This window comes from Hydractinia symbiolongicarpus, chromosome 5, assembly GCF_029227915.1.
Source record: "Hydractinia symbiolongicarpus strain clone_291-10 chromosome 5, HSymV2.1, whole genome shotgun sequence".
Taxonomy (NCBI): Eukaryota; Metazoa; Cnidaria; class Hydrozoa; order Anthoathecata; family Hydractiniidae; genus Hydractinia; species Hydractinia symbiolongicarpus.
The window spans coordinates 8765284-8779424 of NC_079879.1; the positions used below are offsets into that span (position 1 = coordinate 8765284).

Sequence of the window (14141 nt, forward strand, 5' to 3'; positions counted from 1 at the left end):
CTGCGTAGCCATGTTAAAGTTAAAACGGTCTTCAAAAAATATTATTTACGTGTTCCCAGAGCTCTTGAAGATTGATTATTCCAAGGAGCTCTGGGTTACAACTAACCTCGTCCACAGGGGCTAGTTGCCCCTGGGCCGTTATTACGGGGTAGCCCTGGGAACAAGGTTGGGTTACAACGTGGTAATTAAAACATCTTTTTCTTAAGCTGAGTGTGCTTTTTTAACTTTTTCAGCCTCGATTTTTTTAGTAAAGGCAACGATGATGAGTATTGATTTAATTTCCCTGCATGATCCAGTATTGGCGAAGCAAGTGCAAGAAAATATCACACACTGTCAGAATTGCATCCAAAATATTGAAATAAATAAATAAATAAAAATAATTGAAGTTAATAAATATTTACCATTGTAGTTGTTGTTGTTGTTGTTGTTGTTGTTGTTATTGTTTTTGCTGTTGTTGTCATTTGAATAGCTACTTCCATACTTCCAATTCGAGCAGAATTTCAATTCTCTTCGAAAATTCTGTAATTCTAATTTTCACGGACCCACTACACTACGCCACACGTAGTGTAGTGGGTTCGTCTGCAGCTCCCAGTTCTGGGGACCGCGGATCGAATCCCGCTCACTGCCAAGAAGTATGTTAGTGATGAACAAAGTAGTTCTTCTACAATATATCTAATTTTCATGTCATTTTACCCTGAATCCTAAACTAGCCATTATATCACGATCGAATTTTGAATACTTTGAAAAAGTTATTTATTTTACTGACGTGTCCCTAACAGAAAAACGTGAGACGTGTTTTTGAAGCCTTTATCTGTAAGCAGTTCTCTTCTTCGTTTTTTCATGTAAAAACTCAACATTTAACAAGTAGAATGTTTGTTGCTGGTCTACATCCTTTCTTATAGATCAAGTGCCAATTTTTACAAAAGTTAATAAAGTTTGCGTTTTTTATACACTAGTCGTTAGCCCGTGGAAAATCCACGGATTCGCCCGTTCTTTTTATATCGCATTGCGTGCTTCTCGCTATTGCGCAGCTAAGCTACCATTTTGCGTGACAGACAGACAGACGTTACGGGCATTATATAGATGTGCCAGGATTTCTGCAGGTAGAAAATATAAACAACGGACCACAGTAATCAAAGAAATCCATCTTTTAAAGAAATATTCTTTAAATATTAGTTAAATTGTTTAAGAAGAATTATAGGTAAAATTTAATTTGGATCTTGGGCTACCCCCAAAAATCTTTAATTTTTTACCTACACAAAAGTGCGCGCATGCCCATTGTTTTCAAAATGAAGTCAAAATAGAACAGTGCTTTTTTGTTTTACCACGTTTTATATTTTTAACTTTTGGTCAAAAATCCTAAAATATACTCAGCAAATAAATACGAGAATGGATATATTCGAACTAAGACAGTTTATTAGACATGAAAAGAACTTCAAATTAGGTTCATATCTTCATTTAAGTGTTGTTTATGCTGTCGAGAATGTGGATATACTCTTAATAAGCGCGTGGTTAATTGTATTGATGAACATTCTCCTTTACGTGCAGTCAAGTTGACGAGACCACCTTCACCGTGGATGAATAAGCTAAACATTTCACAGCTTCAAAATGAATAAAACATACTTCGGGAAAGTCCAAAATAACTTTCAGTGATAACTGGATTTTCTTTCGTAATATTAAAAAGGAAATTACGATTACAAAAAAGCGTTATTATCATAACATTTTAAACTCCTAATATTCGCTAGAATTACGGAGAGCTCTATACACCTAATTTCAAAGCCAAGACAAAAATGTATTACAGTTGACCCTAATGTTAGCAATGACTACTTTCATAGCATTATAACGCGTTTAACAGGGAAGCAGGAAAAAAATTCGCCAAGAATTGATAAATTTTAATCATAGACATTCAACTAGGGATGTATGACGATTTAATTACATCTTTTATAACTTTTCGAATGGACTGTTATGGTTTGAAAATATTCCGGTAAAATACATCAAACCCGTTGCTGATTATATTGCATGTCTGTTGACACACATTATAAATTGTTGCAATGAAGACTACACATTTTCATCTTAGTGGAAAGTTAGTAGCATTTGTCCTATTCAAAAATGTTTAAATCCATTTAAACTACTAATTATCGTCCAATTAGCGTATTTCCAGTTTCGTCAAAAATATCCAAGCAATACCACTATCACTTACATCCAACAAAATACTATTTATCAAACTCCCATAATAAAAACATTGCCGATGTTAATCCGAAGGGTAAATGACAAATGCTTTGGCGTCTATGATGTTACTCGGAGCTTTTAAATTATCGAGTTGCTTCTTCATCAAGTTGTAATTACTTAAAAGAGATTCACCTTTAGCTAGCTTATCTCTCAAACTGAAAAATCGATTTAAACAAAGTCCATAATTGCCTGAAAGAACTTCATTCTCAGACTCTTTTTTAAGCAGAAACTCACTTTATAACGATTGGTATCCTGATCACTGTTGATAGATTTGTTCAACCTCGTTCCCAGGTCATTTTGCCTTGTTGATAAATTTGATTCTTCTTTCAATTTATCTCATGAAAATCCATAATATAATGTACTTCCCGATGTTGTTGGACGGATTTCATCAACGAAATGAGTACGTCCTCGCGCTAAATACTCAGTATGATTAACTCTGAGGTCAGAAATTAGCGCGAGAAGACATTAACGCGATTAAACGCCAGATGGAAACCAAGTTCTAGAGGTGTGACTTTTTTGGAGTGTACGACAATTAAAGAAAGTCGATGTAATGGTCGCGTTATTTCATGTATGTGTCCAGCGGGAATCGAACGTGAATGGTACAGAAAAGGTCGTTTTAACGTTTACGCGATTTGGAGAGGGTTACTGAGTTTCTTGACTAAAAAAACATATTTACGCATGCGCTATTTTTTCCAATTCTACCTGACCTGAAGCATTTAGTAAGTAAAAATGTTGCTTTTAGTTGCTTAGAAACGAAATATTTCAAAGCACCACGTGATTATTGATGCGCAAGTGTATTGGAAGCGCTAGCGCAGGTTAATTGTGCATTCAAAGTTCAGTAAACAGACATCTGGTGTAGCCATGCGTAACAACTTCTGAAATTATTCTCAAAATTTGAAATCTAGATTTTTTAAAACACACAAGACAGTGAAAAAAAATACGAAATACGCCGGAAATATAAAGTTGAAAAAGTCAAGCAAAATGAAGAATTTGTAAGAGAAACAAAGAATTTGTGTTGGCTGATAGTAGGTAATTTATTGGTTGTCATAGTACACATGATCAATTATGTTGATCAAAAGATCAACATAAAATTTTTAAACGTCATTTTGTCTTTTAACTGTAGTTAGTTTGTTTAAATCGCGAAAATTTGGTACATATAAAATAGCGTATTGTTGTCGTTGTTTTCGTTGTTGTTGTTGTTTTTGTTGTTGTTTTTGTTGGTTTGGAGGTTTTTCAAATATGTTAGCAGGCACTACGATATCGGGGCGGCAGGAGGATGGGAATAAATATATCCCCCACCCTAACCGAGTTATACCGCCTGGTTAGAAGAATTACAGATTTATAAAAGTTCTTTAAGGGTTTTATTTTTCAAATTTAACTTTTAGCAGAATGAAATCTCTGTAATATTTTCTCCTTAAATAAATGTCTAAGCTTTATATAAGTACGAATTAAAAAATGTTACTTTGTTTGATGAAGGGTTGCAATTAGCATTTAAATTTAAAAATGTTATTTTATATTTTCATAGATTAGCTGGCAATGGTTCGACGACTTCTTTTCGCTTTTCTATTCATTTGCCTCCTATTAGCAATATGCCAGGGTAAGAAATTATATTTGTCAAAATCACTTACTGAAATCAATTTGTAACTAGCTCATTGCCAACAACCGCTTTCTTTTGCTTAGGTTACAGTATAAAACGAAGTTCAGGCGGCAACAAAAAAGCTCAAAAAAACAAACAGAAAATCGACTTAAAAGTCGGTGATCAGGAAAGAGTTACAAACTTGACGAATAAGCAAGCAAAAAAGGTAGCTGATAAAGAACCAACCACTGATGTTATCCCACAAAAAGCCGAAAACGGTGAAACAGACGACAATCAAACGCATTCAAGTAAGTAGCTAAGCAAAATCAAGTTTACCTTTCTACAAAAAATGCCTTACGGAAGAGAGACTTAAATTTTCTGATGAAAAAAAGCATCGATAAATTTAGTTACTTATCAAAGGCCATCGAAGTAATTTTATGCATCATTAAGTTAAATGTTCGAAATTAGTCTGCTCCAAAATATCGCTACTTTTGTGCATTTTTTGTTTTAAAATTTCTTTCGAAGTTACAGCTGTAATTGGGATATCTTCTTTTGGTAAAAGATCAGTACTTCTTGTTTTCATGCATGCAAAGTTTCTGGTACACCTGGTTTTAAGAAAACAGTAACGGTAAAGTTGTTTAAACATGTTACATTTTCTTCGTTTAGAAGCTCTTGAATCAGGAGAGACACCTAAATATCCTCTTAACGCTGTATCTGCTGAGGTATCTGCCCATAGCAGTAAGTGTATTTCAGAAGATTCTTCTTCCTATATGAGGTTTTCATCCTCCTGGATAGCTAGGTTAATTGTTCGTCCAACTTTCAACATATAGCTACGCTAAATTACACGCTTTTTTAGAAGAACATGGTTTGTAAAAATATTAGACCGGGATTTCAGGTTCAAAATAAATTCTATTGTTTAGAACAACAGAGAAATAAGAGTAATGACCAGCCTGGTTAGAAATTTTTAAATTGATCAAATTTAGTCACATATCTATTTTTTTTCCTATTTTTTGAAAGAACATTACTTGCTCATTCGGTTTCGTCTGCCTTTATGTAACCTTTGCCACTTATATTAAATTCATATCAGTGGTCTAAGCCCTAGCTCAAACACCAAGTTAACATCTTTGGTCAGTGACGTAAATTGTGATCGTGAGAAGAAGAAGTGGGGTAGTAGTGCGCTAAATACTTTTGCTATTCAGCTTCGTCGTTTAAAAAAAGAATGCAATTTTTAACTATTCTAAAACTTTGAGAAAAAATAAATTGTGACTAAAAATAAAATAAAAAAAAAAAATTCAATTTAAAAAATAATTTAGGGTGGGGGGTGAAAATCCCACCCTCTTTTCCCGGGCCTGGTTTGTTGTGTATCCTGTACTATGCAAGATTAAATATTATCTGATATAACATTAAACAAAAAAGAACCCGGCTTGAGAAATCATTCCTTTGATGACGACTTTATGAAAACGAATATATTAAAGAATTAATACAATAATAAAATAATCATATATTTCAAGTGACACAAAAACAACATTTTGATTATTATTTTCAATATTCTTTTTTATTTACTAGGATTAATTTTATTAAGAAGAAGTCCTTTTAAAATTTGGACCAATTTTTGACCAGGTGGTAAAAACAATATTTTAGTGCCATCATCATTTTCAGCATGTACTTTGTACTTGTTTTTGTCTAGTACCCAGTACCCAGTAACATGTGTAAAGCAACGCCATAACTTTTTTAGACCCTGTAATTTTGAGCCTATTTTGAGTCTAAAAGATATTCTAATTTAGTCAATTGCAAAAAGGTTATAAATAAACATTTTTTAGATGAAATTGGAGGATGTCGTGACCATCCAGCTGCAAAAAATGTGTGCAGCCGCTGTGGTAATAAATGCTTCGCTGCTGAGCGTGAAACTTATACGTATTCATACTGTCGAAGATCTTGTAAACATTGTGATGCGGGCACTACTGGTGAGTAATTTTTCTTGTTCTTAAATAGTATGTTAACTTTACAACTATAGTGCTTTTTTTATTGTAAGGTTTTACAGAAATGACGTAAAAGATGCAATTAGTACGTTACAGCGTGGTTTCTGTAAAAATTGCGGTTTTTAAGTTATTTCTCAAAGAAAGCCAAAGAGCGTCATCTCCTAGTACTGTGAAAGCTCTACTTTGGTAGATACGTGGGCCAGATAAATAACGTTGACAATACGCTTATTGTAGTGTTTATAATGTCTGAATTATAAAATAATTCACGCTAGAATCCGTGAAGGTGCGAACAACGGGCAAATGGCGCGTGCTAACGTCAACAAAAATTAGTACCGTTTAAGGTTTAGGATAAAGACTAATAATTTAATTCCGAGGTTTATTACAAACATGTTGGCAAGTATTTACCAATCCTGTACTTTGTGTGTAATATAATTGCTTGTGAGGACGGGAACAGACTTCAAAAATTTGGCAGTTCTTTTGCAATATAAAATGTCTGGAGTTGTAATTTGTTTTAAATACGTTTAAATCTTTCTAAACCTGAAATATTCTCTCTTTGGATTCTACTGTTTTCTTTTAAAATTGAGTAACCCTTGAAATCTTAAACGAAACGTTTAATCATTTAATTAACACATACTGTTCGAGCAGAAACGAGATCAATCGAAATAACTGTGTTTAATTAAATTTAAGCCTTCCACAGATTTTGGCGTCTTCGTGCAGTCAGCGAATTTGAGCCAACGTGGATGCTAAAAGAACTGGAATTCTATCCTAACCCAGAGGAAAATATGACATTGGTAGATGATCCACAACGCGCATTTGCGAGTACCACTTACACTGGTAATTATTTAAGTTAACGCAATGTTTAAATTTTAATTTATTTATTTATTTATTTATTTATTTATTTATTTATTTATTTATTTATTTATTTATTTATTTATTTATTTATTTATTTATTTATTTATTTATTTATTTATTTATTTATTTATTTATTTATTTATTTATTTATTTATTTATTTATTTATTTATTTATTTATTTATTTATTTATTTATTTATTTATTTATTTATTTATTTATTTATTTATTTATTTATTTATTTATTTATTTATTTATTTATTTATTTATTATTCATTCATTTATTGATTATTCATTCATTTATTGATTGATTTATTCATTCACTTATTCATTCACTCATTCATTCCTGCATTCATTCATATATTCATCTTTAATTTCAAGACTTCATTAAATATATTTCTTGAAATTTGTGCCAGTATTATTTCTCGTTAGGATACAACGCTTCTTACGCTTTTGATAAGAACATGGATACAGCTTGGTATCCAAGTGGCTGGGGTGTCCATGACAACAATGATGATTGGATTGCTTACGAATTTTCAATTGCTGTTCGTATCCACGCAGTTAAAATGGTGATAGATGAAAGTCATCGTACAGCTACACCACAGAAGATTTACGTTGAAGCTTCTGAAAAAAAGTTTGGTCCATATGTTAAGAAATGGACCATTCATAATCCTACTTATGATGTCAACAGAATGTATCGCTTTTTAGGTGTGTTGTTGTAGTCAAGAAAAAACCTTTAACGAGTGGTATTCAGTGGCTAGTTCTATATTGGTCCTAGGCTAGGCTTAAAATTTGTGACAATGAACATATTTTTAATGCCCTTGTGATAAAGACAATAATAGAGTAAAAATTTCAATGAAAATTGCTTTGGAAAGATGCCGGCAACAACGAGTTTTTTTTGACAAAACAGTAGCTCCGTAACAATACTGTGGAAAAGGTCAGAGAAGTTCAGAGTATTCGCACACGCTATTTTTATCTTTATTCTTTCTTTCTGGAGACTTTTTTTCTCAAATGATATTAAGTTATCTCTATTTACACAAGTAAGAAAAAAGGTGACGAAAATTAATCGAACTTTCTGAGTGGTAAACAAAACATTATCGTGCCAACAAATCGGACTTAATACTAAAGAATTTAGTGCACTTTGGTTTCAGGTACTTGCATATCTTTATCACATAACATGCTATTTTTGTAGAATGTCCAGTGTTGTGGCGGCGTTATGACTATGACACCGGCGCATGGTGCTTCCGTTTAATGGCAAAATTTGTGGCATGGGAGAATGCTAAAAAAGAATGTGAAATTGAAGGTGGTCAGCTAGCTACAGTTCTTAATAAAGAAGAAAAACGTTTCATCGTTGATGAAATTCAACCTTGCGGGTGAGAGTTTTTTTGATTTTGTCATATAATGTTTGCAGTAGGTCAACCTTTTTTATGTAGTGAGATGAAGTTTATTACATCTCAAATGCGTTTTGTTTCAAGTCTATAATCCTTCTCACTTGGATCTAGCTTATAACAGATAAAAGATTCGAGCATTTGATACTTAAAAAACATTATTTATTCCCTGTTTTCCATCTTTGTTTTCCTTAGAAAAAAAGCAATCTCGTTACCAGGGCTTTTTTAGTGCTTTTTCATATATGACTAGCACGAAATGGAGCTGCGGTGACGAGATTGGAAATGAAGACTTATAATGGACTCTCCTTCTTTCTGTCGTTATTAGTTAATTTTTGTCATATTTGAAAAAAATTGACATTAGGGGTCGACATAGGAGACAAAAGCGCATTTCTTTATCTTGTAATTATTATTACATTTATAATTATTTAGTATTTATTACATATAACTGTTTACTTATTATTCTTTAAGAAACACGTGGATCGGTTTAAGTCATGTAAATCAAGCTTATTTTTGGAACGACGGAACAAACGCAACTTTTCGAAGTTGGAAAAGCGGAGTAACGTATAGCGATGTGCAAAAAGCAAATTTGAATTGCGTTGCCATGGATACTTCAGGAGAATGGGAAAACTTTCACTGCTCGAATAAATTTTACTTTTTGTGCAAACGAAAGCTTGGTAAGAATATATTTCTATTAGATATTATTATGCAAAATCCATCGTGAAATGCCATCTATGGAAATGCATCCTAAGGCCAGTTTTGTTCTCATCGTTAAAAACACGCGCCGAATATTCAACAATGTCTATGTAACATCTGTTTATTACTGTAAACTACAATCGTGATCAAAATTAATAAAACACTGACAAAAGGGACAAATGGTCAATACTCTGCATCTGGAATGCTATCAAGCTTTTATTTTTGTGCACAAGTAACTAAGTAGAGAGCATTTAAAATTTACTGGTGGAATCTCTAGTGCGCCCGCACAACAGAAAAATGCATGTCAGCGGCAAGTTTAACATGCGCGACTCTAATTTTGAAACAACCAATTTAAACACTTGTGGTTTTGTTTTATTATATGTATTGTTGTAGTTTTATTTTCCAGCTTACGTAAAATTCGTGCGTACTTTTGTACGTTTTTTGCATTTATAATTCTGTATCACTGAGACCATTTTTAACCATTATTATAATTTTGAAAATTTTTTTGTACGGAACGACGTTAGAGGAAAAGTAAAAACAAAAAAATAATAATCTCTGTTTAACGTAATGGATCTTGTTTTTAGTTGACCGCTCGCCTCCAGATACAAACAACGTGCCAAAGCCATGGCCGTACGAAGCTGAAATCCCACCTGTTATTTTCCTGGCACCAAATTTTACTGTTCCAGGTAGATAGTTTAACACATTTCCTTTCTATTTTTAAAAACATTAAAAAAAGACTGGCTGTGTTCGTTTTGTATTTATTACGAGCGAGACCTTCTTCAGTTTCTATTGGTATTGTATATTAATGAGGGTCCCGTAAAGGTAGTTTCATTATAAGCAACCGATCAACTAGACAACCGCCCAATATTAAACCAATTCCTATCTGATGCTTAACGTAGAAAAATAGATTCACACTTTTACACTTTGTGTCATAAAACCGATACCTTTCCCTCTGGAAGCGAACAATTAACCACAGGGCTAACAGTCGATCAATTTTTATTAATGCTATACTTTGCTTTTAGTTATAAATAGTCGAAATCTTGAGCCAGGTCAATTTCCTGATGCTAATGGCAATGTTGAGGAAACCGAAGAAGAAGAAAAATCAATTAAAGATTTGTTCTATGAACAAACTGTGGAACATTTGAAAGAAAAAGGTCTGAAACCATCCGAAGATATTGAAGTAAGCAAGTTCTCCTTTAACCAATTACAAGTTTCTTTTATTATAAGAACGAACCCTAATACATGGAAATTGTTATTGTTGCTTCTGTTTTCGTTGTCGCTGTTGTTGGCATTTTCGTTGTTGTTGTTGTTGTTGTTGTCGATGTTGTTGTTCATTGATGTTTTTGTTACTTTTTAGAATGATGAAGACGAAGATGAAACCAATTACACTGAAGAACTGAACAAAATAGCAATGGAAACAAAAAGTGACGGTTATAAAAACGAAACGGACGCAGATAAGAACAAACCCTCTTCGGTACAAGCACATAAGGGAGAAGAAAAATTGAGAAAAGAAGAAGAAAACGACCCAGAAACAGAACAAAGCACTGGTAACCAACCCGTTGATAACAAAGCAGACGTAAGTTTACAAACTAATCTATTATGTCTGTTTACGCGTTATGAGTGTCAGTTACGGTTGTACATCTAAGCAACTTCAGGTATTAACAAACTGTTGTCGTTTATAGAACGAAGGAAGTCCTGTCCCTGGTCCACCAAACAGGCAACCAACTGGTGAGGAACCAAAGAATACCGAAAGCTTGCCAAAGATTGTAAATGGAAAACCTGTAAATGATAACTCGTCAAATAGCAATCAAAATAACCAGACAGATTCAGGTTCATCTTCAGGTTCATCTTCAGGAACAATTAACCAGTCGGGTCAATCAGGGGCAAGCGAATCTGGAGAAAGCTCCAACGTAACTAATTTAGGTACCGCATCTCAACAAAATAATCCTGAAAACCAAAACAGTAATCAGAATAACAATGTACAGAATGGAGGACAAAGCAATAACAATCAAGACAATAACGGACAACAAAAACCTGCCAACGCACCACAGCCTCAACAAACAAATAACAACAACCAGCTTTCTGACAGCAATTCGCAACAGGCAAATAACAACAACCAACAATCTAACAATAGTGGGCAACAGTCTAGTAGCAATAATCAACAGTCTGGAAACAGTGGGCAACAATCGGGTAATAATGGGCAGCAGTCTACCCAAAACGGACAACAGTCAAGTACGAATAATCAGCAATCCAATAACAATGGACAGCAGTCAAACAACAGTGGACAACAGCCAACGCCAAATTCATCGCAAGGTAGTTCAACAACACAAAGTAATTCACAGTCGCAAGGAGGATTAAATTCAAACAATGGCCCGTCTGTAATGGGAGGAAAACCACCCTCGAAAGTTCCCGAACCACCTCCAACTAAGGAAGGAGATAAGGATGATGAGAAGCAAGACTCTGTAGGAGAACAGTCGGATGAGAAGCCTGCCGATGACTCAGGTACGCCGTTGATTACTTTTTGCGAATTCTTGAATTCTATCGCAAAAACTTGTTCGCACAAAAACTTTCCGAAAATTGCAATTCGCGAAAATTAATTTTCTTACCGAATTTGATTTTTTAACGGTATAATACTAAACATTATTTTCACGGCGGTATTTCATTCTTTTGTTTGACGACATTCAAATTTTATGATTGATATGTTGCCTTTTTGTTATTGATATTAATATTTAAAAGCAATCAAAATACAATTAAAACTACTATTAAAAATAAGTAAGTCCAATTAATATAAAAATAAAAAATAGAAAATTCTTAAAAAAAGAAAAGAAACAATTTTAGTATAATAGACCAATAGACCTGGCCCAAAAATTCTCGTATTCCTTGGATCCTTGTTGTTGTAGTTTCCTGCTGCATCAACAAGACTACCTTGTTACCTTGTTTCAATAAATAGGCCTGAGATAAAAAAAATTGCAAAATAGTCCAATTAGATAGGCGGAAATAAGTCTGCAGAAATGATGTATTCGGCCAAAAAATATCTACACAATGACTCCAAATAACTGATTCGCAAAAATTAATCTTCTTTTGACCTCGCGAATAATAATAATATGCGTTTGCAAAAAATAGTTAATAAGCGTGGAGGAACGACATTTACACGTAAGATTCAGAAATGACTTGAAAATAGTTTTACCTTTGAACAGCTTAGATACATTTTTTTTTCACCGATTGAGTGACTTATACGTACTCGTCTATAGAGTCGGATGATGGAGAAGAAAAGAGTGACGATAAAGAAAACACAGATGATGACAGCGGTAGTGATAGTGACAGTGATGATAATAATGATGATGGTAGCAACAAAGATGAATCGGAAAGTATTCCAGAAAAACCTAACCAAGCTAAACCAACTCAGGGTAAGAAAATATTGGAAGAAAAGGATGTAACAAATGGAGGGATAAAAAACAAGAATAATGGTAACCAGAAAAATCATGTTCAGAAAAGAAAATTTGCCGCTAAAAAAGGTAAACGTTTTAGCCAGCCATCTTCGTTCCCAGGGTTTTTTGCTTTCTTGCAATGTCAAGACGGCAAAAACCCCTGGAAACGAGGTCGATTGCTTATTTCATTATTAGTTATATCAGTGAATAAAATGTTGATTAATTTGGTTTATTTCTTTTTGTAATGTGTTAGAATTATTCCTTTGTGATTCATTGTTTTCATATTCATCCTCTTAACTGAAATTTCGTGTAAGTCACAGAAATCGAGCATCGGGAAAATTAGACGCCCGTTTCGTATGCGATTTGCTTAAGTTAGTATGGTAAGTGTAATCAGAGAAGCAATTTTCGTTCTCGAATTTGCAAAAATTTGCAATTTTTTTATTTGATTTGGAAAAATTATTTTTGCTAAATATACTAAGGTAAGACATCCGCGAAAATTAATTCTCGTCAAAAGTACTTTCAAATTGGCTGATTCGCGAAAATTTAATATTATCTATACAAACTGATTAGCAGTTCGTACATTAACAGAAAATCAGGAAAATCGAATTTTTCTAAGAGAGATAGGAAAGCGTTAGAAAAAAGTTTAATTTCTTCATTTGTCCTCATTCTTCGCAAAAACTAACACTAACACTTGATTTGCGAACAGGTCTGTAAACTAAAATAAAAAAAAGATACGCAAAAAATTATTCTCTTAAATAACTTACGCAGTACATGTGGGTTAAACTTTAGGCTATCTGCCCAACCCCGTTCTCCCCGGCATTTTGCCTAGTTGATGAGGTTGATAGGGGCGAAATAGCCCCTGACAAGACTCTGAGGATGAGGTTTCTCTTTGCTTGTAAATCAATTAGATTTCTTATAATCACTGTTTTTTTCTTTTAGCCAAATCAACATCAAGGCAAGTACAGAAGAAATCTAAAACTAACAAAGCTAAAAAACATCATGTAAAAGTTACACCAACAAAGAGAACAAAAGTTGAAAAAGTAGAAGTTGACAGTGGTTCGGGATCTGGTGACCAGGGTGATGAAGTAGAATTAGATAATATTTTGGATTCAATCACCAATGACTTATGGTGAGAAAATGTAAAAAGGACAGTATGAAAAACTAATCGAAAAGAGAAAAAATGCCATCAACATAGAAATATACATTAATTGCTCTTATACGATTTATCTTCTTTTAAATTAAACGATATCTCTCAGAAAAATTTATTAAATGATTTAAAAGAATTTAAAGTATTTTTAAAATGAAATCTAAATTTTATGCACACTATACTACATCTTAAATTGGGATAATTAGCTTTTTATGTTGGATGACGACTTCAAGTGAACGCTGTCCTGTTTACAGCGTTGATTTTTGGCGTTATTGATTGATTTTTCGCAGTTAAATTCTCTGAAGTATTAACGCCCATCATAGCGCCACATAAAAATTAACTCAAAGCCAATCTGATAAGGGCGTACAATCATCAATTACAATTAATTCGATTATAATTTTTGGTGACAACCCCGGTACCAATCTTTTTATTTTCTCAAATGTTGTATTGTTACGACTTCCAGAATTTTTCACATATTGATATATTTAGAGAGGATATTTATTTATTTTATATTTTTAATTGGAAAAAATAAATTATAGAGAAGAGTGATTCCTACAAAACCTTATTCTCGTCCCAGAGCTCTTTAAGACAAACCTCAAAACTTTTGAGGTTTTATGCTCTAAGAAATCTGGGCACGTGAATGACAAAACCTAACCTTGTTCCCAAAGCCCCTTCGAAGCGCTGGAAGTAAAATTGTATCAACTATACCCTTATTATAGTACTATTCACCACCAACTTTCCGAAGGAAAAAAAAAACACGACAGAGAGACTGTTACTCGCGCTTTTCTATCTTTATTTCTTTGGTATTGCAATTCATTAACCTCTTCCCCAGGGTTGTTCCTCTTTCTGGCA

General features: G+C 33.3%; 1 protein-coding gene across 2 annotated transcripts; it reads left to right on the forward strand.

Moving 5' to 3' along the window:
* Window positions 1-3115: 3115 nt before the first annotated feature.
* LOC130644597 (uncharacterized) lies at window positions 3116-13832 on the forward strand. 2 transcript variants are annotated; one of them, XM_057450263.1, is made up of 15 exons: window positions 3116-3258; window positions 3755-3826; window positions 3910-4113; window positions 4472-4543; window positions 5626-5769; window positions 6472-6618; window positions 7066-7341; window positions 7826-8006; window positions 8490-8695; window positions 9299-9400; window positions 9737-9894; window positions 10072-10290; window positions 10397-11216; window positions 11966-12229; window positions 13082-13832. In XM_057450263.1, the coding sequence occupies exons 2-15, from the start codon at window positions 3766-3768 to the stop codon at window positions 13273-13275; spliced, it is 3048 nt and encodes a 1015-aa protein (XP_057306246.1). In that variant the 5' UTR covers window positions 3116-3258; window positions 3755-3765; the 3' UTR covers window positions 13276-13832. The 2 variants fall into 2 exon arrangements, with proteins under 2 accessions (XP_057306246.1, XP_057306247.1); XM_057450264.1 differs by having other exon boundaries at window positions 3116-3254.
* The last annotated feature ends 309 nt before the right edge of the window (window positions 13833-14141 follow it).